The sequence below is a fragment of the Lemur catta genome, chromosome 15 (assembly GCF_020740605.2).
Source record: "Lemur catta isolate mLemCat1 chromosome 15, mLemCat1.pri, whole genome shotgun sequence".
Classification (NCBI taxonomy): domain Eukaryota; kingdom Metazoa; phylum Chordata; class Mammalia; order Primates; family Lemuridae; genus Lemur; species Lemur catta.
In genome coordinates this window covers 34,082,061-34,109,025 of record NC_059142.1, presented here as the reverse complement: position 1 = coordinate 34,109,025, position 26,965 = coordinate 34,082,061, and the positions used below count along the sequence as shown (strand labels likewise).

The 26,965-nt window shown below is 37.4% G+C and overlaps 1 protein-coding gene across 6 annotated transcripts; it reads left to right on the top strand.

The window, feature by feature from the left end:
• The first annotated feature begins 264 nt into the window (after nt 1-264).
• LUC7L3 (LUC7 like 3 pre-mRNA splicing factor) lies at nt 265-26,159 on the top strand. 6 transcript variants are annotated; one of them, XM_045570267.1, is made up of 12 exons: nt 265-548; nt 12,565-12,631; nt 15,658-15,697; nt 16,193-16,337; nt 16,697-16,771; nt 18,130-18,234; nt 19,131-19,292; nt 19,695-19,978; nt 20,532-20,692; nt 23,954-24,094; nt 24,200-24,305; nt 25,654-26,159. In XM_045570267.1, the coding sequence occupies exons 1-12, from the start codon at nt 450-452 to the stop codon at nt 25,685-25,687; spliced, it is 1,419 nt and encodes a 472-aa protein (XP_045426223.1). In that variant the 5' UTR covers nt 265-449; the 3' UTR covers nt 25,688-26,159. The 6 variants fall into 6 exon arrangements, 5 of the variants coding, with proteins under 5 accessions (XP_045426223.1, XP_045426222.1, XP_045381084.1 ...); XR_006728770.1 differs by lacking the exons at nt 24,200-24,305; nt 25,654-26,159 and adding an exon at nt 22,715-22,840 and having other exon boundaries at nt 23,954-24,028; XM_045570266.1 differs by having other exon boundaries at nt 24,200-26,159.
• Nucleotides 26,160-26,965: the final 806 nt, after the last annotated feature.

The window sequence follows — 26,965 nt, the reverse complement described above, 5'->3', positions numbered from 1 at the left end:
CCCCCACTGCAAGATGGCACCGTGCACATCTCGGGGACTTCGGGAGACTGCTATTTTGTCCATTTTAGAGCAGTGTCCAAGCTTCAAGACTTGGTCTCCTATGCCTCACTGAGAAAGCCCGAGAAGAACTACGCTTAGGGAGGCTCGCTGGCTGAGCTCGCCGAGCGGCACCGCCTCCCCGCGGGGGCGGAGTCCGGGCCGGGCCTCGGCGGGCCCCACCCCCAGACGGCGGAAGCCGGGCCGCCCTCGCCGCCCAGGCCTGGGCGTGTCCCCGCGGGCGCGCAGCATGCTGGGAAGGCGCCCGCGCGGCGGCCATTTTGTCTGATCGGCTCCTCAGTAGAGGAGGTTTTTCGGCCTTAGAGCGGGCCGGAGGGGTTGGCGACAGTGTCGCCGGCATTTTGGTTGGTGGGTGCCAGGGCTGGTGGGAGCAGCCGCCCGAAGAAAGCACCATGATTTCGGCTGCGCAGTTGTTGGATGAGTTGATGGGCCGGGACCGAAACCTCGCCCCGGACGAAAAGCGCAGCAACGTGCGGTGGGACCACGAGAGCGTAAGTCCCGCGGGCCTAGGGCCTGCGCCCGGCCGCCGTGGGGGAGGGGAGCGGGCGCGGGCCGGGGCCCCCCGGGCCGCGGTGTGGGTTGGGGCCCGGGCCAGGCCGGGGTCGGGCGTCTGAGCGGGGGCCGAGGGAGCCGGGAGCACGGCCCTGCAGGGAGGATCCAGCCCTGACCCGGGAGAAGGGGTGATTTGTTTTTGTTGTTCTCGTATCGAGGAAGTCCGAGAGAGCCCTGGGTAGAATTGAAAAGCAACTTGATGAGGCGGGGAAACGCGGGAAAGGAAGGACAGCAGCATTTTATTGCACCTAGCGGCTCCGAGTTTTCACGTCACGAGATAGGGAGAAGGGCACATTATTCCGTTATTTGGGTTGAGTGCCATATTTAGGCTAAAATTTCTGACCAGAATTAGTGGTGTTCGATTTTGACGCTTGTATGGGAGAACAAATTTAAAAGTAGTAATAACTCGTTAGGGGTTACCGTGATTTACACATATCGTTTGTTAACATTGTGCTCTAATAAGTCCCACGTATAAATGGTTGTCAGGTTTTTTCCCCCCACATAAAACTTATTTGCTTCTCTTAACCGTATGAGTAAAGGTGACTGTTACAACCCCAGTTTCACAGGTGAGACTTGAGAGGCTCACCCAAAGTCTGTTGGCAAGTAAGTGGCGAAACTGAACCAAATCTTTGTAGTCCTGATCACTTTCTATAATTCTGTGAAACGGGTTCTCCACAACTACTGTATTTCAAGTAGTTTGGTTTAGTTTTGAACATACAGTGTAACGTTTATTTTAAATCTTGCCCGAAGAATATAGAATTTAATTTTACTTTATGGTTATACTCAATCATAGTAAAAGTTAAAACAGTTGCTAACCAAAATAAGAAATAGTTCAGCAGAAATGCTTTTTCAGAAAATTAGTTACTTACTTCAGTTAAACAGCGTTTGGTTAGAGTAAAATTTCTCTTTTGCAGTGCAGGAAAACACCTTACTGCTAGATGAATCCTTTTAGTACCTTAAAAAATGTGTTTGACTGGAGGTGTGGTGGGGTGCTACCTGATTCCAAAGTAGTATGAAGTGTTCTTAGAGTAGAATTCTTTGTAGGCTATTTGTCAGATTCATTCACACATTTGTCATTGATTTAGAAATGTGAATCTTTTAAAAGAGGTTTTTTGTTTGGCATTTGGGCTTTTCCCTCCATTCATCACTCTAGGAGACTAAGTATCTTTGTTATTTATCTTGATCCTCTTTGTTTTCTAGGTGTCTTTATCGCAATGAAGTAACTTTTTCAAAAATTTTTGCCACCTAACTCAGTAACCTTTCCATCTAAGCTTTGCAAAGGTTAAAAAAAAGGAACATTACAGCCATTCAGCTGATGTGCAAAAAGAACACTTGTGTATTTTGGGTTCAAGAGAAAAATGCTTTTGATTGCACTGCTCATCGGCTGGAGCAGCCTTATGTGTCTACCTTTTGGTTTTGAACATGTATCGTGAAAAAACTTTTCTTTGCAGTAGTAATTTATTGCCACATTGCATTGTAAGTGGTGCGTTTATGACTTTGCAATGATGAGGCTCTCAGAATAGCAATTCGGGTTTTATGTCATCTCAGCCATGATCTGCTTTCCTTTCAGTTTTAGTGCTTTTTACTGATTTAAACTTTTAGTGTTTGTCACCAAAATATTTCATACCTTTAATGACCGATTGCACTTCATTCTAGATGCAAGGATCTCAAGTCCGTTACTAGCATTTCAGATTCATGTCTACAAGGGAAAGGTTAGTGGTGTTGACCGGGAACAAAGCACATGGCTTCTTCTACATAAGTGAAATTATTGTAGGGTATAATAAAGCTAGGGAAGCTCATGGTATCATTCCTGGGTCATTTGCATATTCTTTTTCTGTTGGCTGTTAGCACTAATCCTGCAGGGATGAACAGGCTCTTATGCTGTAAAGGATTCACCATCACTGTAGCCTGATCCTTCAAAATGTTTTTGCATTCCTATTCTATCTAGAAATTGTTCTTAGCCACACTTGCAGTAGATAGAAAAAGCCATTTCAGCTGGGCAAGTTCCTTCTCTTTCCTTTGGAATAGGGATGAATAAATACCCCCAAAAAGAAAGCAACAGTATATTAAAACTCCAGTTGCTGTGGCATTTGTGGGTACTTAACAGTCAAAATCGAAACTACCTTGGTGTTAAAAGTAGTCCCTAAGTAGCTGTATTTGACTGACCTGTTGTTTTCAATGCAAGTTTATGTATCTTACTCCCCAGAGAGTCTAATTCTGTAGGTCTGGGGTGAGGGCCCAGAAATCTGCATTTTTTTTAAATGGCTCCTCTTGGGCATTCTAAAGTTTGTAAACTACTGCTTCCTGACTCATCCTGATTAGTCCTGGGCTTTTAGTTGTGCAGATGTGCACAATTAAATTGTAATTGATATTACTTTGGTAGATTTTAATACTGTACTTTTTCCTCCCTTCATGATCGGTGATGTGTGAGCAAGTAGCACTTGGGGAAGCTCAGTTTTAAGTGAAGGATGCATCTGATGCAAGTCATTGACCATTTTTTAGTAATGATGTGTATGTAACCATCAGCAAGGTTGAATCTCAAAGTGCTTTTCTGGGATTAGTGCTTTACAGGCATTTCCAGCTTCACAGATTGCTACCTCTGGATCTGAGAGATAGAAAGTAGTTTTCAGATAAAGTCAAATCAGCTTTAACACTGTTCCAAAGATTCATTGACACACACTCCTGCCTTTTTTATTTGTATTTTGCATTTGCTTAAGATTGTTGGGCTTTTTTTTTTTTTTTCTTGCATTAAGCAGTTTATGTCTGCTTTGTTTGGTTAATCCTAAACAACCACCAATGACGAGGAAAGCATATGATTGTAACTAACTGCTTAGGGTGAGTACCTTTCAGTTAGGGTCCACAGGGGAAGATTTCAGTGTTCGCCAGGAAGGCATTAGTAGCCCTATTATTAGAAGATTGTGGGGAATTGTAAAGGAATTTTGTAGTTCAGATTGAGGTTTTTGCATTCTAGATCTCAGTCAGAAAGCGAAATTACTTAACTTTGATTCTAATAATATCTGAAGTGATATTTCTTTCAGCATTTATCAGACTCAAGCATACCCTCTGTTCAGTGAAGGTTTAATAATTTATGAAGAGAATTGAACTAAATGTTCTTTTCTAAAATCTTTGGAATGTTAGATATTGTCATTGACACTGAAAAGTTGTTTAGAAAAGGAAAACCAGTTAAGGCTTCTATCCACATTTTTACTTGTGAACTTTTTTTAAAACTCTGAAAAGGGGTTTAAAATTTGGGAGGGAAATTGGAAGCAAAAAAATGAGTGATTATAGTGCATGGCATCTGTTAATATAAGTATTTTACTTAGGTAGTTTTCATTCAGAGAGTCACCAAAATGTTCTTTCTGTTGGAAATGTGGGCATTTTCTGCCTTATTCTATAGTACATGGTAAGTATTGGCTTCTCAGAATTGCCAGCAGTCCTTGTGTTAATATGTGTATATAACTGCTATTTGCTTTTTCTTCCCCAAACATACAGAATTAGAGTGAATAGTATAATGAACTCTGCATGTACCCCCACACAATTTAAAAATATCAACACATGATCATCATTTCCTCTATCCCTTCCATTATTTTGAAGCAATTCTATTATTTCATCCTTAAAGACATCACTATGCATCTCTAAAATATAAGGACTTCAAAGAAAAACATAACCACGGTGCTGTTATCACACTGAAAATAGTAAGGTATTTCCCAAATATTTGGCTGCTTTAGGAAATATGTGTGTATATTGTTATATATGTTATTAGACTAGACAAAAAGGGAGAAGGCAGCTTAAGTTCCTAGCACTTTTTCTTTTTTACTAATATGGTGCTTCATTGTTTTATGAAATATACTTAATTTTCTCATCATTTCATACTAGTAGGTTGGGGAAATTCCTATATTCATTTATTCAATAAAAATGTATTGCTCATATATAGATAAAAATAGAATAGTATAGATACAGCACTTGGCCCTACTGTGTTGGAGCCATCAGTGTGTTGGTGACAGATATGAAGGAGCAATGTGATAAGTGTCACAATGGGAAAAAGTACAGTTGATCTTTGAACAACACGGATTTGAACTTGAGGGAATCCACTTGGAGTTTTTTTCAAAAGATATTGAAATATTTTTTGGAGATTCGCAGCAATTAAATACACAGATGAACCACATAGCCTACAAATACCAAAAAAATTAAGGAAAGTTGGGTATGTCATGAATGCATAAAATATATGTAGATACTAGTGTATTTTATCATTTGCAACCATAAAATATGCACTAATCTATTATAAAAAGTTAAAATTTATCAAAACTTACATAATCCCTTACAGAAAGTGCATGGCACCATGTGTAGTTGCAAGAACATAAAGATGCAGTATTAAATCATAATTGCATAAAATTAACTGCGGTACATAGTATACTCCTGTAATAATTTTGTAGCCACCTTGTTTGTTATTGCACTGAACTCAAGTGTTGTCAGTTATCCCTATCATCTTAAAAAGCCCTGTGATGCTAATCATCTACATGTGAGCAATTCATCCCTTGAGTAAATTGGTATGGCATTAAAAAGTGATCTCTTGTGGTTTTTGTGTATTTTTTCATTGTGTTTAGTGTGCTACCATAAGCCTTAAAGAACACTATGGGACCCATACGAAGTGCTACTGGTAATGCTGGAAGTGCTGCCAAGAAGCAAAGTCATGATATTACAAGAAAAAGTTGTTCATGTGCCATCGTTTGAGATCTGAAGCCGTGGTTCCCCATCAGTTCAGACAGACGATTCATCCTGTAAACAGACAGTGTAAACTTAGGGTATCGATAAATACAGTACTGTAACTATTAATTTTCTCCTCATGATTTTCTTAATAACATTTCTTCAGCTTTTTTGTAAGAATAGAATATATAACACATAGAACATAGAAAATAAGTGTTGATTGACAGTTAATGTTATCAGTGAGGCTTCCAGTCAACAGGCTATTAATAGTTAAATTTTGGGGGAGTTAAAATTTATAGTTGGATTTTCGGTGGCCTGTGGGGGGTCATTGTCTGTCTTAATCCATTCACGTTGCTATAAAGGCATACCCGAGGCTGGGTAATTTATAAAGAAAAAAAGTTTATTTAGCTTACAGTACAACAGGCTGTACAAGAACCATAGCACTGGCATCTGTTCCTGGTGGGGCCTCAGACGGCTTCCACTCTGGTGAAAGGGAAGGGGAGACAGCCTGTGCAGAGTTCACGTGGCAAGAGAGAGCACAGGGCTGCCGGGCTTTTCAGCAGCCATTTGGGGTAGGGGGACTAAATGAGAACTCACTCAATCCTTCAAGAATGGCACCAAGCCATGCATGGGGGATCCGCCTCCGCGACCCAGTCACCTCTCACTAGACCCCACCCCCAATCTGATTGGAGATCAGATTTTAACATGAGATGTAGCAGGGCCAAACAAACCCTATCCAAACCGGAGCAGTGCCCCTAACTGCCCTCTACCCCAGTGGTTCAAGGGTCAGCTGTATGGGGTGCAGAGAACTCAGTGAGGAACATTTAACCCAGACTGTGATGGATATTCAGGAAAAGCCTTTGCAGACAAAGTGACCCTTAAATACTGGGACCTTCAGGTTGGTAGGAATTAGCCTGAGGGAAAGGGGAAAGAAGACAAATGTTACTAGCCTGAAGGAAGGGCTGGAGAAAATCAGTGAATTTGGCAAATTGTAAATAGCATATCTCTTGTTTGGTTTTGTTGGGTGGAGGAATGTGGCAAGATAGGCAGGAACCTTGCAGAAAAGAGATGTTTACTATCTGGCTGCTGTGGAAAATTGAAATTTTACCAGAAGTTTGTATAGGCAATAAAATAGTGGACCATGACTGCAAAGGTATATGTAATAAAATTAAAGGCATGGAAATTAATGATTAGAAAGTGTGATCATGGCATAGCTGACACATAAAACTATATTTTGTCAGGGACTGAATCATTTTATTATAAATTGTTTTATTAAAAATTATCTCTTTGGGGCTTTGTCTGTTTTCAACTGTTTTAGCTAAAAGGAAGACATTTGCTTATAGCCTGTTGTAATCAGAATTAAACTTAATGGTAGAAGTGACAAAAGACTACAGAGTGAATTATTTTTTCTCACCAGTAAAATTTCCAGGCATTCTTGCATTTTAAATTAACAAATGTATGTGACAATCGAGGTATTGCAATAATACTTTATTTCAAAATACGATAAGGTTGTTCATAGGTTCTTGGAAACTGCAACTTTAAGCAAAATGGCCTATAACAAAACCAGTTTTATTATAGGCTAATTAATATAAACAAGAGTAAGTTCTTATGGCATAGTTCTGGTCACAAAAACATCGCCAAACTTCTCAATAAGGACCTTCTAATATTAAATATTGAAATGTGAGCTATGCATACATTTAAGAAAGATTAATAAAAACAAGACAATTATTTACCCAGTTTTTGGTGAATTAGTGAGTGCTGGCAGTTGTGGTGATGGCTTAAGCTAAAGAATAAATGTTTGTAAAGTGAAAATTGTAAGGAACAACTACTACCCCACAGTTCAAAAACAATCACATGGTAGGCTCGCTGACTGGTTTCGGACTGCATCATTTATTGTTGTGCATTTGTGTGATTATCGTATAGTTTATGAATTTTTATTTTACAATAATTTGTGTTCATTCCTTTTCCAACTTATTCCAGTTCGGGGTTGCAGGTGGCCGGAGCCTGTCCCAGCAGCCCAGAGCGCAAGGCCAGAACCAGCTGTGGACAGGATGCTCTTTGATCAGAGGGCACACACACACCCTCACACCCACACTGGGATTATTTAGACACACCAGTTCACCTACTGTGTGCAACTCTGAGATATGGGAGGAAACTGCAGTACTAGAGGAAAACCCACACAGACATGGGGAGAACTTACTTACAAGCTCCACACAGTGATCCTAGCTGGAAATCAGTTTTTTTCCCTCAGGGTTATAACAGAATGAAGTTATTGGAGGACTTGCTGTATATAGTAATTAGGATTAGCTATTTAGATTTATTTAAGTCCCTGTCTTCAGATTTACTGTTGCCAACATGAGTTACGTTGCCTGTATGTATGTATTTTTTTTTTCTTTTTTCTTTTTTTTTTTTTTTTGAGATAGGGTCTCTCTCTCTGTCACCCAGGGGGAGTGCAGTGGTACAGTCATAGCTCACTGTAACCTTGAACTCTTGGGTGTAAGTGATCCTCCCACCTCAGCCTCCCAAGTAGCTGGAACTACAGGAGCACACCACCATGGCCAGCTAATTTTTGAATGTTTTGTAGAGATGAGGTCTCCCTATGTTGCCCAGGCTGGTCTCAAACTCCTGGCCTCGGGTGGTCCTCCTGCACTGGCTTCCCAAAGTTCTGGACCCTGGCTTGGTGCCAGTGTTTAGATTATCAGAATTAGACATTGATTAAATGCATTATCTTTCGTAAGCAGTTTAACAAAAATAATGCAGACTGCATTGAAAATACTTGATTAGCTCAAGGGAGAATTATATTGCTTGCTGTTAGATTTAAATAGGTACAGAAAGACAGAAACATTAAGATGTTCTCAGTGTACTTTTGTAATTGGAAGAAATTGATAATCAGAATTGAGAATACCTATGTTAGAAGAAGTGAATGCTAGAAAAAAAGGGCACTGTTTGTTAAGATGTCTTAGCATTTTTCCAGTTAAATATTTATACTGTACTTAAATCCTCCAGTGTGTCTTCCTTACATTAAATAATGTTCTCATTAGAGATTGATTCCATTAATGTATGAGACAGTTGATTTTACTGTTTTCTGAGTTTAGAATTATTAAAATTGCTTTTTATGAAAGGAAACGTGCTTGCTATAAAAGATTCAAATTTTAACAAATGTAAAAAAGTCTGTTCTTGCTCTTCTCCCCATTGCCAAGTCCTTCCCCAAGACAACTTAAAAATTGGTATGTATTTCCAGACTTTTCCTAATAATTTACAGACATATATAATTTTTAATTTTTTTTGTAACATTTTCACCTATAGTGTGAAATTTTTCCTTGTTGGTACATATAAATCTACCTTATTTAACTATTTGTTTGTTGGATGTGTAGATTATGTCTGATTTCTCTGGCTGTTGCCTGCTAAGCTGCAGTGAATATTCTAGAATGTATATCTGAACCACTTGTAGGACAGGTTCCTAGAAAGATTAAAGAAATACACATTTTACATTTTGGTGGATGCTGCCAAATTGTTCCTTGGCCCTCCAGTATTTCGAGTGTCACTTTCCCATCATTGTATCTAACACCAGATATTTTAATTTTTTTGACACTTTGTGTTTTAAATGGTGGAAACTTGCAATTAAAATTTTTTAGTCAAATTTCCAAGATTGATTGTATTTCTGATGAGATTGAACTCTTCTGGTCACTGATGTTGCCTTACACGTATTAAGAGGATAAATCACGATTATGTTAAGAGAATTGTAGCATCTCCTCTGTGATGTTTATGCCTCCCACCTTTGGTTATTATTAGGTTGCTAGGTCCATGGTGGACATGTAATAAAGACTTGCTTAATAAAAGGCTAAGTGAATGAGTGAATTAATTAATACATATTTAGAGAGTTTGCAAGGGTACTAATTTGTAACAAAGGCTTATATCTTCTAGGGATTACTATTAAATGCTTATTGCTAGTATTCCAAAACTTGAAAAATTAGCATGATTATATCCAAAAGTAAGATACTAATCTTCTCAGTTTATTTTTATATTGGCACTGATGACTTTAAGCACCCAAATATGCATGTACTACTGATCTTTATACACACACACACACACACACTTTTTTTTTTTGAGGCAGAGTCTTGCTCTGTCAATCCTGCTAGAGTGCAGCGGCATCATCATAGCTCACTGCAGTCTCAGACTTCTGGGCTTAAGTGTCTTCCTGCCTGAGCCTCCCAAGTAGCTGGAACTACAGGCAGGTGCCACTACACCTGGCTAATTTTTCTATTTTTTGCAGAGACTGGGCTGGTCTTGCTCTTGCTCAGGTTGGTCTTGTACTCCTGACGTCAAGCAATCCTCTGCCTCTGTCTCCTAGAGTACTAGGATTACGGAAGTGAGGCACTGCCCCGGGCCTCTTGTTAATATTTTTAGTTGAACATCCTTGATCCCTCTGAAGAGTTAAAAGAAGCAGTCTAAGTAGCTAGAGTTTATTGAATAGAGTAACAAATAAGTTTGATATTTCATTAAATGGTCAAGCAGTATCTTGAGAGCGGAAAGGGCACGTGGAACTGGATTGGGAAAATGGATTCTAGTCTGGATTCTCTTAAGTAGCTGGATGCCTTCAGGCAGGTCTTGTGGTTGATTTCAGTTTTCTCCACTCAAATGGAGTGATTGAACTAAATTTGATAGCTCCTGGTTAGCCCACAGACAGGCATATCTTATTTGGTCTGCTCAACATAGTGCCTAAAGGCATTTTAAAAATTAATTGGTAGTATTTTAAAAATAAGGCCAGCTCACCCTTTTCTCCCAGTTTAACACATGTATACAGTTTTGATCTTTCCATAATCACAGTGGGAGATATTTATTACCTCCTTTTTTAATATGAGGAAGTCAAGACAATTATGACTTGTGGTTCTATAGCAGATAAATGGCAGTCAGGATTTGACCTCTACACCATGTTGCCTCTGCAAAGCATACCTGTTTCACTGCTTGACTATTTCGTACTTTTATGTGTCTTTTCACATGTTGCTTCAATAAGTACTATGTTGCTATTTTCTAGAAATACTTGGTTTGTATGTGGTTATATTTTAGAGTCAGGAGGGAGAGTAGAGATGTGTTTATTTCTCTTGTTTTAGTGAATGAGCCTTTCTGAGGATCAGTAGAGATTGTCGCTTGACCAGTTTATACTTAAGAAGGAACAATAGTCTTATGTTGGTCATGATGACAATAGGAGTCCTATTGAAAACCATAAAGTCAATCTTTAGATAAAATCTTCTCTAAAACCGTAGAATATATTTCTGTAAAAATGGGAAATAGAAATTAAAATGACTGTTTATAAGTAAATAAAGGTAAAATGCACAGTAATAGTCAAGTTTTATGTCTATGAGAGCTGCACACAAAATTTTGAGTTTCAAGATTATTATATAACCATACAGTTTACAGCTATAATTAATGGCAGATTCTGGTAGTAACTTTCACTAAACACAGTTGTGTGAAATTTAGGTAATTGTTGGGTCTGTGGAACCAGGGTTAATAGTCTGAAAGATGAGGGCACAGTGAAAGTGGCATACTCTTTGCCGGATCCTCCCTCCCCCAAATAAAAGAAATTCTTTTTTTTTTTTTTTTTTTGAGACAGAGTCTCACTTTGTTGCCCAGGCTAGAGTGAGTGCCAGGGCGTCAGCCTAGCTCACAGCAACCTCAAACTCCTGGGCTTCAGCGATCCTCCTGTCTCAGCCTCCCAGGTAGCTGGGACTACAGGCATGTGCCACCATGCCCAGCTAATTTTTTCTATATGTATTTTAGTTGGCCAGATAATTTCTTTCTATTTTTTTAGTAGAGACGGGGTCTTGCTCTTGCTCAGGCTGGTCTCGAACTCCTGACCTTGAGCGATCCATCCGCCTCGGCCTCCCAGAGTGCTAGGATTACAGGCGTGAGCCACCGCACCCGGCCAGAAATTCTTAAATATTTTTGAAAATTGAATACTAGCATTGGTATTTTATTGTGACACACTTAAGGTGAATGCAAAGCTTAACAAATTTTAATTTTAATTTTTTTTTTTTAAAGAAACGGAGTGTCACTGTGTTGCCCAGGCTAGAGTGCAGTGTCTGTTCATGGGTGCAGTCATAATGCACTACAGCCTCAGACTTCTGGGTTCAAGCAGTCCTCCCACCTCAGCCTCCTGAGTAGCTGAGAGTACAGGCATATGCCACTGTGCCCAGCTGCAAAGAGTAATCTCAAAAATCAAGTATTAGAACTTCTGAAGGGAAAAAAAATAGTATAAAGATACTAAGACATAAGGCTATCCCAGGATAATATTGGCATAAAGCTAAATCTGTTGTTTAGGGACTATTTAGATATGTTTTATGACTTTAGTTCTCTGGATGCAGCTTATGGAACCACATTGCTTCAAATGAGCATAAAGCCTTTGAGGCAGAAAGCAGTCTTTTCAGATTTATCATCCAGTCCTAAGTGTCTAGAAAGAACTCCCGTTTAGATTTAACACTACCTTTTCTTTCATATGTCATAGTTGTGCATTGATAATCCACGCACTAACGAAGTTTTACGTGAAGGGAGGGTGATGCTTTGGAATTCTGATTTACATGGTTTGGTTTGCAGTGTTACAGAATTAAATACAGGATAGAGCAGTTCTGGACTGTATCTGAAGGAGTTACAGTAGTACCAGTGGGGGAGAATTAAATGTTGGTTTCATGTTAATAGTTTTTTCCCCATACCCCACCAAGAGAGTCATTCAGTAAAATGTTGGCATGTATGAAACTATCCAATACATTTTATGGTGTATTATAAGATCTTCTAAGTAAAAATATGGAACCAAGTTGCTTTAAATGAGTGTTATCTGTAATTTAGACAGTGATTTCCAAATCCTAATCTGTAAATAGGTCCTAGTCTATTAAAAAAAAAGAGTAAGAACAGTGTAGGGTTTTTTTAATATAAAGATTTCCCTTTATTCTGGGATGTCTTTCCCATATTTGTTTTTGCTGCTGGAGAACCACTGCAGGTGGCAATTAAAAATATTAATAGTAGAAAATATTGGTAGATAATTCTGTCAGTACTGCACATCTTTTCTTTTATTGAAAATTGGAAGTCTAAGAGACACTAATTTACCTAGTTAATATGATTCAGCAAATGAAATTGTTCTTATACTTGATTGAAAGATACATCAAGAAATTAGATAATAGTTATGTGGCACCCTTTACCAAAATAACTGTAAAACTGAGCAATTTTAAAAAGTTAAGTACCTTTGTTTTTTTTCACTAGGTTTGTAAATATTATCTCTGTGGTTTTTGTCCTGCGGAATTGTTCACAAATACTCGTTCTGATCTTGGTAAGTGAATTTTCTGTGTAACTTTTATCAAATTTATGACTTTAAAAAAAACTGGTTCTTTGTAGTTCCTGTTTTTTTCTTAAAGATTTGCTAAGTAATTTCTTGGCTTAGATATTTATGAATGTGTTAATAAATGTCAGTTTGATTAAACATGGTGGCTTAATTAAACATACATGTCTATTTCCACTCCCTCCCAAAACCTCACTAAAATGAAAATTTTAAAAAAGATGTAAATGGAAGAGGAGATAACATTAGAGATGTCAGCAAATTTTTGGAAGATGACAAGTGGCTGGAGGAGTAGCAGCAAACTCAGCAGAGCAGAGAAACCTGTACCCTAAAAGCCTGCAGAAGGGGATACTAAACAGAAGCAAGTGCTTGATCAGCAGAACCCTGGACAGGCTCAGGATTTGGAGGCACCAGGTACCACAGAAGGCAGGGTTGAGTCATGGGTCTGAAATTAAGAGAGATTAGTCTAGTTCAGGGTTTTTCAACCTTGACACTATTAACATTTCGGGCCAGTTTTTGGGGGGGCTGTCCCATACATAGTGGGATGTTTAGCAGCATCCCTGGCCTCTACCCACTAGACACCAGTGGCACCCCCAATTGTGACACCTAAAAATGTCTTCAGACATTGCCAGATGTCCCCCCGGGGTGCAAAAGTGTTCCTATTTGAGAGCCACTAGTCTAGGTTGTCCTGTATATCTGTTGATTCTACCTCTCCCACCCCTTTATCGTAGGAGAATAGAGGTTTATTTTCTGGAGAAATTGAACTAGAGAGATTCTAGTTCATCTGAACCACAAAATACAAAAAATAATTGTCTATCTTCTCAATTCTTTCAAGGATGATACATAACTAGTATCATTCTAGGTACATAAAAGAAATTCATTATGCACAATGTTTGTCTTAGAGCATTAGGAGCGCTTTAGGGCCGAAAGAGTCTAGATCTTGAGATTCCAGAGATAGCATAGGTCAGTAGCAAGTAAAAATAAGACTAAAAGAGATGAAATGAGTCTGTATTCTTAATAGTGAGGCTGTCCTCTACCCTGTTCCTAGAAGGATACAGCCAGATGTTTTTCTCCAGGCAGAAGAGAAGAGGATTCTTATCTAGAGAAAGTAAACAGTTCCAGAGAAGTGATCTCTACAGGTACTGGCCGTTGGGGAATCTCTTAAAAGAAAGTCTTACTGCCTGGTTTTCCTTTGGTGAAGCAGTAGTTGACAAACCCTGCCTATCCATAGTAACTTCCACTCAGATTTTGGAGGTTTATTTTAAAAACCAGTTGCCGGCCAAGGAGCACCAGCCAGACATTTGCAGAAAACCCTCCATGTGAGAGATTTATCAAAACCAAGAGTGAGAGAAGAACTTGGTGGAATTAGAATGGGGAAGGCAAAAGAGAAATTTAAAAAATCATAACTAAATCTAGTATCTTCAGAGAAATATGAGAAGATACTACATTCATCAGAAAGAATTGGATGCTGTAAAAAGGGAACTTTTGAAAAACAAAAAGCACTTAGAAATTAGACCTGGAGAAATCTTGAAATAAAATCACTGGAAAGATTTGAAAATAAAATTGAATGCTGGAATGTTGGGAAATAGGATAGAAAAGATAAAAATATTTTAAAAATTAGGGAACTCTAAAACCTGGTTAATAGTTCTGGATAGAGTAAGCAGAAGGGAAAGGAAATTATGAAAGAAATAGCTTAAGAAAAAAAAATTATAGTACTGAAGGACATCAGTCTCTAGATCGAGCAGGTCCTACAAGTGGTCTTGACAGTGAATGAACAGAATCCATACCAAGGTAAAGGATTGTGAAATTTCAGCACACCAGGGATAGAAGGGGGTGTGTAAGTCATAGGCGTATGAATCCCAATGGCCCAAGACTGGTCAGTAACAATGCAGGAAGCTTGAAGACATTGGGGAAAAACACCCTCGGGGCTCTGAGTGAAAACATTTTTGCCAAGGTTAGCTTTATAGCCAAACATCAAAGTATGAGGGTGAAAAAAGACATTTTCAAACATGTAAGATCTCAACAAATTTATCTCCCGCGGACCTTTTCTCAGGAAACTCCATGAAAACGTGCAAAACTAAGAAGGACCAAAAAACAAGAGAATCTAGCAAAACTCATCCAGTACGAAGCAGAAAAGGAATTCATCAGACTGGCAACTCTATAGTGAGCTTAGAAAATGAGTATCCCTGATTGTAGTAAGATGGAAAGATCATGGAAGAAAATGAAGCTGATTATCTGATGTATTTTGAGTCTTCAGGGAAATTAGTATTGAGAAAGTTTCTGTAGCTGAGTTGAAGTGTTTAAGAAGAATTTGAAAATAGATACATAGAAAACTAAACAGATGAAAAAATTCCATGAAAAGTGTATCAGAAGTATCATCATAATGCACCTTTTGTTTGGCCTGACAATGAATAGTACTTGCATAGTCAAACTATAAACACTGGATGTTTGTTTAACCTAAAATTTTAATGTCTAAGATTGATAAACCAAGAAAAAGAGAAATAAGCATAAACTTGAGAAATATGGAGATAAAGGCCAACAGAAACAGCTAAAAGTTGGAATTGGTTGCTTTTTGGAGGTGGAGAGGAATAGGACTAGGGTACTAGTCTTGTGCTATTTGACTTTATGTGGAGGTATTTGAAAATAATAAAATGTCATTGGTGGTTCAGACCAGTGGTCCACCCCATCAGCATTTTCTTTGGTGGCAATAAGGAACAATTTCCGTCCTCCTTACCCTTCTTTTCCTCCCTTTTTCTCTCCCTCCCTCCCTTCTGTTTTTACCGTATAGTTGCCCTCTATTATATTAACCTTGAAGACCAAGGAGATCACTTTTCATGTGCTTATTTGGCCATACATAATGCTTCGTGGTTCAGTAGGATCACTTTAGTTGTCTGCAGACGGCTTAGTGATAAAATACCTCTTTTTCTTTTTAAAAATCAAAAATAACTTCCTTTTTTTGGCAAGAGAAAATGTTAATGCCACGAATAATTTATAAATTCTTTCTTCTTTTCTTCCCCCAGGTCCATGTGAAAAAATTCATGATGAAAACTTACGAAAACAGTAAGTGGTTGTGCTTTTTTGTCATTTTTCTCTCCTACTCATCATTTGGTTTAAAGGGGACAAGAGTTGAAGAAATAATTGAAATTAAGCAAAATGAATGTCTGAGAGAGGTCTAGTCACTAGCTTGGATGGTAATAAGGTTATATGGCTTCAGTAATGATACCATTAACCACCACATGAGTACATACTGTATGCCAAACTTTTTTTCTGGATGACATTGGCTTTTTAATAACCGTGATTTTATAGGTAAGACGGTACCAGGTCCAGGGTCAGAGATCCAGTGCAGTGGTAGAGCTGGTGGTCAAACCCTTGTGTAAAACCTGTGCTCTAAACCAAACGTAATGATCTGTATTGACTTCCCTGATGGCAACCAGAAATTCATTTCATATGCTCTTTAGCCTAAATGCAAGTCATTGAGACTGGTTAAGATAGAATATGTGAGTTGTAATGGATAAATGTTTGGAAAGTAGTGCTTGTTTGTTCTCATTTTATTAGGTATGAGAAGAGTTCTCGTTTTATGAAAGTTGGCTATGAGAGAGATTTTTTGCGATACTTACAGAGCTTACTTGCAGAAGTAGAACGTAGAATCAGACGAGGCCATGCTCGTTTGGCATTATCTCAAAACCAGCAGTCCTCTGGGGTAAGTATGAGATGAATTTGCAGTCTTCATAATGCGTCCATGTTCTCTGGAGACTCAGAGACCTCCCTAATATTTTTGAAAATGTCTTCTATTCATTATTTTGTTCTTTTAGAATGATTTAAAACTTAAAAGATACTCATTTTTTTCAGTCCTCATTAGTAACGTTGATTTTGCTAGTCATAAGATTTTTCTGTTAAATATTAGTAACTGACAAAATATGTAATTGACTAGAAATTGAAGATAATTGAATTCTTTTGATTAAACATTTTAGTTATTAAGTAATGTGTATGGCATATAAGAGTTAGAGTGTTTATCTTTGTATTTTACTTGTTCGTAATATATTTTGTTGTCTTCCACAGGCAGCTGGCCCAACAGGCAAAAATGAAGAAAAAATTCAGGTTCTAACAGACAAAATTGATGTACTCCTGCAGCAGGTGAGAATTCTGTGCACTGATGTCAGAAACTACTTGGGACAGACACCTAACAAGCAAAAGTATAAGGATGGCAAATACATAGGAAAAGATGCTCAACTTTATTAGTCATTAGGGAAATACAGATTAAAAGGACTGGTCATACCAAACATTGGTGAGAATATGGGCCAGCTGGAGCTATCATACACTGCTGGTGGGGGTATAAAATAGTACAACTACTTTGGAAAAGAATTTGTTTCTTAAAAAGTTAATAATGCAGGCCAGGCATGGTGGCTCATACCTGTAATCCCAGCACTTTGGGAGGCCAAGGCAAGAGGATTGCTTCAGCCCAGGAATTTGAGACCAGCCTGGACAACATAGCGAGACCTTGTCTCTACAAAATATTTAAAAATTAGCTGGTCATGGTGGCATGAGCCTGTAGTCCTAGCTACGGGGTGCTGAGGCAGGAGGATGACTTGAACCCAGGAATTCAAGGTTGCAGTGAGCCATGGTAACATCACTGCACTCCAGCCAGGGTGGCAGAGTGAGCCCCCTTCTCTATGCCCCTGCCCCCCAAAACACCACAAGCCATTCCTAAGTATTTACCCAAAAGAAATGAAAACAGTTATGTACACAAAGACTTGTACATCAGTGTTCACGAGAGCTTTATTCATAATAGGCCAAAAAAGAAAAAAAAAAAAAAAACTAGAAACAATTAAAATACCCATCAGCAGATAATGGTAAATGGATAATTAAATTGTGGTGTATACATATGTTGGAATACCACTTAGAGACAAAAATGAGTTAACTACATGCAATAGTGTGGATGAATTTTAAAATAATTAGCCTGAGTGAAAGAAGCCAGACCAAAAAAGGAATACAAACTGTATAATTCCATTTATATAAAATTCTAGAAAATGCAGACTAATCTATAATGACAAAAGCAGAGCAGTGGCTGCCTGGGGATGTGTATGCGATTGAGATTGGAGGAGGTACTGAAAAGAGGCCAGAGGAAACCTTTTGGGGGGGGGTGATGGGTATATGTGATTGAGATTGGAGGAGGTACTGAAAAGAGGCCAGAGGAAACCTTTTGGGGGGGTGATGGGTATGTTCATTATCCACATGGTGGTGATAAATTCTATGGGTATATACTTCTGTCCAGACTTACCAAATTGTGTGGTGTAAAAATGCATTTTTAAATGAGTCTAACCCATCAGTTAGACTTATTTAAAAAACCACAAGGGTAAATTAAACCCAGAGAGTCTTTAGTAAACAAAAAAAGATGGAAAGTAAACACTTGATACTAATGAAGCGTGAGGAGAAAAAGAAAATAGTTTGGTTAGAAAGAAGTCTTGACTGTCTTTTTCCCCTCGCCCTTTCAGATTGAAGAATTAGGATCCGAAGGGAAGGTAGAGGAGGCCCAGGGGATGATGAAATTAGTTGAACAGTTAAAAGAAGAGAGAGAATTGCTTAGATCCACAACCTCGGTGAGTAACACCTCATTTTAAATTACCCAGCCTATTCATTAGGGATTATTGGGGACCTGTGTCTGTTTGAGAACCTTTGGAAATAATTTTCTAATGTCCTAAAGTGAAAGTGGGCAGACTTTTTCCTAAAGAGCCATGTGGTAAATATTTTATGTTTGTAGGCCACAAGGTCCCTGGCAGCTACTGAGCTCTGCTTGTGTATCATGAACTCAGTCTTAGACAATACCTAAATAAATGGGTGTGGCTGTTTTCCAATAAAACTGTATTTATGAAAACAGTCCTTTGGCGGGTGGCTTGCTAATCTCTGCCTTAAATCTTAAGTATTCATTTGATCCTGGATTTTATTTTCACTTTTGTGAATATCTCCAACCTTTTTAACTTCTAATTGTAGAATACAATATACATGTTTTAGGTATTATTGATGGTAGAATATAATTGGTCATTGGTTCCCTAGTATTGAATAGGATATGTTCAGATTATATCAGTAAGTTCCTTAATGATATTTTAAATTTTCTTTTATTTTCTCATTTTTTCTTTTTTTTTAACTAAGTGAACTGAACAGAATTTAATGATTTTGTTTAAATGTGGATTCCACACCTGTTGAATCAAAGCAAGAAATGAATTCAGACTAAAATAGGTAGCTTTCTGAAAGGTAGTGTAAATTTTTTAAGGTGATGTTGGTGTTGAACAGTTGGTCTCAGCACATTTCCTATATAATATGGCAGGTTGGTTGCTGTGCTTCCCTAATAGTTGACCAGTTGCTGACAAGTATTTCTTTGGGAGAATGGAAAATAGCAATTCAAACACATTAGAAAGGTGTTCTAAATGTTAAGTACTTTTTTGGGATTTGTTTCTCTTCCTCGGATATTATTGTAATAACTGACTTATCATTTCAGACAATTGAAAGTTTTGCTGCCCAAGAGAAACAAATGGAGGTTTGTGAAGTGTGTGGAGCCTTTTTGATAGTAGGAGATGCCCAGTCTCGGGTAGATGACCATTTGATGGGAAAACAACACATGGGCTATGCCAAGATTAAAGCTACTGTAGAAGAACTGAAAGTAAGTTTCTTCTAAACATATATTTTAGCTATAGCTAAAAATAACTATTTTAATACAGTTAAAAATTGGTCACATGGAGATAGAAACCTCTCATTGATATTTTGCTGATGTGTGTAATTACTTGGAGCACTGAGAACCCCTGTGAAATTTTACTATCTATCAAACTATCAAAGCACTTTATTTTCTTGATGCTATAAAGCGCCAGAAATTGGGGAAGAATATTCCTTAGGATTTAGTGATGTAATGATATCATGTGCACACACATGGTATTGGAATTTCTACATTTCCTTAAAGGGCATCAGCTTCCATAAGTTGTCTACAAATTACTTCACATTAGGTGAACATTGTTTGGCATTGTCTTTAAGGTTACAGTTTTGTAAAAATCTAACTTGATTTCCTTAGGAAAAGTTAAGAAAAAGAACTGAAGAACCTGATCGTGATGAACGTCTAAAAAAGGAAAAGCAGGAAAGAGAAGAAAGAGAAAAAGAGCGGGAGAGAGAAAGGGAAGAAAGAGAAAGGAAAAGACGAAGAGAAGAGGAAGAAAGAGAAAAAGAAAGGGCTCGGGACAGAGAAAGAAGAAAGAGAAGTCGTTCACGAAGTAGGCACTCAAGCCGAACTTCAGACCGTAGATGCAGTCGGTCTCGGGACCACAAAAGGTCACGAAGTAGAGAAAGAAGGCGAAGCAGGTATGTAAAACACCCAAGACAGCCTCCGGCTCATAATGAGTGCAATAAACAGTGGCAGTTACTAGGGTTATTCCTTGGAATGGTACTTGGAAGCTCTTAAATATCTTGAAGTGCTAGAATGGGTTGTGAGAGCTGAATCGGTGAATGGTTCCATCTTCAGGGCAGCTGCTTTGCTGTTTCCCAGCTGTCTAGGAGATTTGACACAACCTCTTTAGGAAGTCAGTATACCTGATGGTCTCTTGAGCTTCTAACTGATTCTAAGAAGACATAAAATATGAAATTAACCATACTGTTTTAATTAGAGTTATAATTGAAGAAGAGCCTTAAAGAACACAGTAACTATTTTAGCACTATTTGAGATAAACTGAATTTTAAAAGATTTTCAATTCTTAAAATTTCTAATGTAATATGTTTTAGAAGGAGGTTTTATTCATTTGCTTTTTTAAGTGTGAGTTTTGCTTAACGTTCATTACTCAACAGTGTATATTTCTTAAGGCCTTTTCTCATTGTAATACTACCTGAAGCTGCCTTCATTTTGTTTTAAATTATTAAGAAGTAGAGATCGACGGAGAAGCAGAAGCCATGACAGATCAGAAAGAAAGCATAGATCTCGAAGTCGAGATCGAAGAAGATCAAAAAGCCGGGATCGAAAGTCATATAAGCACAGGAGCAAAAGTCGGGACAGAGAACAAGATAGAAAATCCAAGGAGAAAGGTTAGTTCTTACGAGAATTCAGTTCATTAAGAGATTATTTTCACACACTTTTCTCCAGACACACGCAGAGTTCCATTTCAAGCATACTCTTTTTCATTTATAAGGAACACCATTCAGTAGGAGACAGGCATTCTTTCCCCCGCTTCTGTTCTGATTTTTGAGAATGATAGTTGGCCTGGTGTTTTCTTAGGACATGTTAAAATCACATCCTTTGGTTGCTAACCTGAAGATCTTTCATCTGGATTCTTTCAAGTATTGTATTACCTTTCAGTGTTATTGGGCTGTAGAATTTATTACCTTGGTTATTGACTACATTTTTTTTTATCCACTGCAGTGTTCCATAATATGTCTTGTAAACTAAATGTACATTGTTGCATTGATCTTCCTTTACAACATTCATTTAACTCAGTAATTCTAAGTATCTAGAAGTTGAATACCTTACATGTGTTTTAACATGTTTTCTATTGAATCAACATGCTCTTTCACTTCTACTTTTTCCTTTTGTTTTTTGTGGCATACCAATAGCTGATTTACTGTGCTATGAGCACTATTAATGGACTTTTTCGTTTTGTGTGGCATGTTTTCACAAGAATATTCTCATCTTTTAACTTAGCTTTTATTGAAAAATATTCTTTTACTCATCAGGGTCTGCTCTATTTTCTTTTGTTTTCTCAGATTCTTTAGCATCTTTCATTTTATACTGATGCTGGGCTGTTCTGCTTTGCATGGTTTTAGGAATGAGGGAATGGGCTTATTTCTGATTTTCTCAGCTCTGCTTGTTCCATTCCATTCTGCCTCCCTCTGTCCATGTTTGATCCCCAACATTGGAGCTGCTGTTTGAGTTTATTACACTGGTCTTTTATGAAGTATTCATTTATTTTATTGTTTTATAGAACTATCCTAGTTTTTTGCTGGATTGAGTTAGAACTAGCAGCATAAACAGTGGACGTAGTTTTTGGCTTCTGCTTTTATTCTTATATAAGTATACCCTCTGTTTTAAAAATGTATTTATTTTCCATTTATTGGCTTTTTCTGTAACATGGAAAAATGTTAAAAAGTAAGAAACATTTTGACTTTCAGGAACTTTAGTACTTGCCATTCAAGTTCAGAAATTGCTTCTGTGATTCAAAAGGCAATCGCTACCAAAGGTTAACTGACTTTACATTTTAAGAACATTTCACCCAATCTTTTTCCAAGACTTTCTGTGTAATGTATTTTTGGGGTGAAGAGTCAATTCTCAAGAGCCATATATGGATATCAGATCAAATTAATCACTTTTGAGAAAGTTTTTAGTCTTTTATATTTCTGTTGTTACTTTAGTTGCTCTATTTTCTATCATCATTTGTGCCACTTAAAATGGTTGGTTGGTTGGTTCTTATGGGTAAAAGCTAGCTAGCCTTCATAACTACCTGAAATCAGAGTTAAGCAGTAAATGGCACTGGCCTGCCTAGAAACAGGCATATTTGTATAATTTCTGGGTAGAGTAAAAAAGGTGTCCTGAGTTGCTTACCTGTAATCCTAATGGAACAACATCATGGAATTTAGCTAAACTTTTCTTTAAGCAAAATAAGCTGAGTTGTTTAGATTAGACAGTCAGGTTTTCCTGATGAGACTTGGAGGAAGGAGAGAAGACTGGATACCAAGAAAACTGTATCAGGCTCATCTTCAATGTAGAGTTATCTTAAACTGTAGGACCCGCTTTCAGAAATGATGTGCTGTGTAACCATCTAGCCACTCCTTAAGTGTATAAATGACTGAAGATCTGGACTTCGGGCTAGGTATGAGGAATAGCAGGCATTTGATAATGGCAAATGAGTAAGAGCAAGTTCATTACTCCAGGTGCTGTGATGGAAGCAGTTTAACTCCACAAATGAAAAGTGGTTTCTCACGCAAAGCTATCTTATCAACCAGTTTAGGGTGCTCTCTTTGTCAAGAGAGTTTCCTTTTGTAATCCATAGCCCTAAAATCCACCACACATTGTGGATGTCCTTAGGACTATTAAGATCTACCATATTTACATAGGGCAGAAGATAAGATTATTGGACTGACTACTAGTCCTCTACGGAGCAACAAGACGACTCTTCCTCACTGAAGCTACCTGTGCACCGGAGAAGCCCATAAGGCACAAAGGGAGGACTTTCCCACAAGGTCAGTTAGAGCACACTGTACTGGCACAGTTCCCACAGTGGACAGACAGGCATGAAGCAAGTCTTGCTGTTAACTACTTGGACATTGCTTTGTGTATTTTGCAAGTGTTGTGGACTGAATACGCTCCTTCACCTAAGATCTTTAGTTCTTACATTCTTTGAGTGGGTGCCTCTCCCATGCCATATTTTGTTTTCATTTCCATCCCTTTCCCAGTTATTTGGTGTTGTGTGTTAATAACTTTGTCCAGAAACTGTGTGAAGGGTTTGGCTTCTCTTAAAACATCTTTTGGTCTTATAAACTACTGTTAGACCAGGTGTTCTTAGTTTCAAGGGGAAAAATAAATTTTCCAGAAAGTTTACATTTTCTGTGGAAATCTTTTGTTAGGGAACTACTTGGAACCTGAAAAAGCCTAGAATGTGCTTGCTCTATGTAACACTTTTGCCTCTAGCCTGAGGGTTTTACTCTTCTAAAGAAAGTAGTACAGAAAAAAGCTGAAATTTACTTTTTTCATTCTTCTTTTACAGCTGAGTTGAATTTTAATTTCTCCTTTTGGAATAAGAACTCTCAGATGGCATATATGTTGCTTTTCTTAGCAAAGCACAAAAGTTCAGTTGCTTAGATTGGGATTTAAGATCCATTTTCTTCCATTAAACTTGTCCTTCTTGGATACTTAAATATGTATATAAATAATTGTTTGCATTTTAAAATGTATATTAATAATTGGATAAACATACCTATTAAACATTCAACTTTTTATACCTTTGAGGGTTATTAGTATTTTTACCCTTCTCAGTTAATAATTTAACCTCATAGGAACAGTATTATGTACTGTCTTTTATACCTTTCCCATTGCTTTCTAATGTTCTTTACCCAAAGTGAAATTTTACATTCTACTTTGTACTTAATAGCTTCTTACCAGTTTGATTCCCCTTCCTGCCCTTTCCCTCCCGTATAAACTACAAATTTTATACCTTTGGTAAATTCACCAAACTGTTACTTGAAATCTGTGGGAAATGATTGTCTTTCATCTCTCAATTGTTTCACTTTTTAAAAAGTCATGTCTTTATTGTATTTTACTTTAAAATCCCTGGTCAATGTCTTCTTTTATGGCAGAAAAGAGGGGATCTGATGATAAAAAAAGTAGTGTGAAGTCCAGTAGTCGAGAAAAGCAGAGTGAAGACACAAACATTGAATCGAAGGAAAGTGACACTAAGAATGAGGTCAATGGGACCAGTGAAGACATTAAATCTGAAGGTGACACTCAGTCCAATTAAAACTGATCTGATAAGACCTCAGATCAGACAGAGGTAAGTGTATTGTTTCTCACTTTGATTAGGGCTTTTTGTTACTGTTTGACAGTGCAGCGTAAGTATGCACAGATGAAGATGGAACTAAGCCGAGTAAGAAGACTTACAAAAGCATCTTCTGAAGGAAAAGACAGTGTAGTCCTGCAAAACATTTTGAGGTACATTGTTTTGTCTCAGCTATTTTGTAGCAGACTCGTGCCCCCATTAGTGTGCCTCTTTGGAAATTATTTCCCACGTTTGTAATATAGTCGCCATTGAAAAGTTAATTATCCTTTTTTTAGGGATTTTGCTGTCATTTCTTTTTTTTTTTTTTTAATAAAAAGGTTGAACTGCTTTTTTTTTCTTTTTGGTATTAAGTCCATCTTGTGTTGGTACATTGGCAGAGACATATGCTTTAAAACCTTAAATATTTCTGAGGCACATGTTGGACTACTTTGTTTTAATTAAACTGCTAGTATTTCTTTGTCAAGGATGTTTCTAGTTTTTTGCTTTATTGCCTTGCATTCTAATGCAGTTTGTTCTGTAACTCGAGAGCCAGTAGCATTGGATTGATGGAAGTGTAGGGTTTATGAATTATTGCAGCTGACTACCATACCTCACACAGCGTTGGTGTTGTGAGCGGCCCATGAAAAGCCAAATTAAAAATCAAGGATTCAGTCAAACTAAGCAGGTACTCATGCCAGGTACTCCTTTCTCTACCCACATCCATGTTTGAATGCTATTGCCTGTGATCTTTACGCTTAACTGTTGTGTATCTTTTTTGTTCTTTACAAGAAGCACAGAGGGGTTTTTTGTGTATTGCGTGAATTCAAACTTAAATGTTAACAGAATGGAATTTTTTTTCAACTGTATGTAGGGATGCAGTGGTGCCCAGAATTAGATATCTTTAAAGAATTTTAAGTACAATAAACACTTCATATTATTCGCCTTGTTACATTCAATGCAATTCTCAAGTCTTTCAGAGGTATGTGTTTAATATTTCCTACTGTGTAGGAGAATTTGCAGTCAGCCATAGGTATCTAGGAATAGTCATTGGCTGATACATTTAAAGCAGCAGTGAATAGCAAGGACAGACACCTTCAATCTGAAATGCAAAGAACTGATAACACTGTATAGAATAAATTCGGGTTTTTAAAGAACTATTAAAAGTCAGGTTCTGTAAGTGTTCTTAAAACCTACAAAGTGTTCATTCTTTGGGCTAGTGGCGTGGGATAAAATATTCCTAATGAAAGGAAGTACCACTTAGTTGATTTGTTGATGGCATTCCTTTTCTGGGAAAGCAATGTAGCATTATGTCGGTGTGAGCCATTCACACGTAGTGAGGCATACACAGGCACATGGCTTTAAGAACCACACTGATGCCTTGATTATTAAAAAGAATACAAACATTCCATATACACATGTTAATTATAATTAGCAGTTAGTGACTGGGCCAACACTTTGTCATAAAAATTAGCCTTTTACATGTTGTCTAATTATCATTTTTCCCCAAATTTTGCATTGTAGGACTACTGTTCGAAGACTTTTGGATGAATACTGAACACGGCATAAAGTGAAGATCGACATTAAAATGAGGTGACAGAAAGCTTATAGTGGCGTAGAAAAAGTATAAAGCTCAGTTAGTATTTTTTTTTTATTATTAAAAATTAATTCAGGACTGATGTGACCTACCAGATTTCAGAACATGTGTTAAATAGTATATATGCCACTGAAAACTTAGGTCATGTATCATATTTTTTCTTTAAGACTTTTTAAGAAATATTACCTAAACATGTGGCTTGCTAAGTGTTTAATTGCAAGTTTTCATTCTTGGACTTTGAAAACAGGATAAAACATTAGTATTTGTTTGAATCAGCCTAAGTGGGATTCCATTTTTACAACTCTGCTATACTTAGCCTTTGGAATTAGAAGTAAAAATAAAGTATCTCTGACTTTCTGTTACAAAGTTGATTGTCTCTGTCATTGAAAAGATTTAGTATTAATCTTTTTCTAATAAAGTTATTGACTCTGAACTAGTCCCTTGTTTTAAATATAACAGGTACGCTATTACTAGAGGTGTTGGTGTACAGTTTTATCTGATTTGTTCTGTTTAAGACTAATTTTTATAGACTTTCTAGTTTAATGTTTTAAATAATGGTGCTTCAATTTTGGGTGGTTATGAATAAATTTGAATTTTGCTTTTAATAGCGAAGATGTACAGTAAACTAGAATATATTTTTACATCCCCAAGAGATTTCTTTAGTAGTAGAAAATTCTGAATAGCCTTCTGACAAACCCTATCTTTATCTAGCTATGAAATGATGATGTAGAAGACCATTCAAGAACTTTTAGCTAGATTTTGGTCTTTAAGTCCTGTATCAAGATTTCTTTTAACCTGGTCTTGTCAGTTTATAAATGTATTTGTTTCTGTGTATGGGGTGTCTAGTATATATGATGAGGATGTTTTTTAAAAAGCAGGTGATTTTTATGTCACAAACAAGAAAATTGGCAGCATATTTATTTCTATCTATAGCCAGCTTCAACTGTATTGAAGTATTATCTCAGCTGCATACATACCCCCCCCCACATATATATCTCTCATAGCAATTCCTTGTGATTTATAATTTTCAAATACTGCCACCACTTTTTAGGTAAAGAAATTGAGTAGTGGGTTAAATGACTTACCCAGGGTTCTGTGCCTTCATGTTGATGGACTGCAGGTCTCTGCCTCATGGTCCAGGGCCTGACTTAGGCCACTGTGTTCATTCTAACAGGTATAATGAATTGTTATGGAATTTACTAAAATAATCCTTCAACAAACTTTAGAAAATAATGAAGC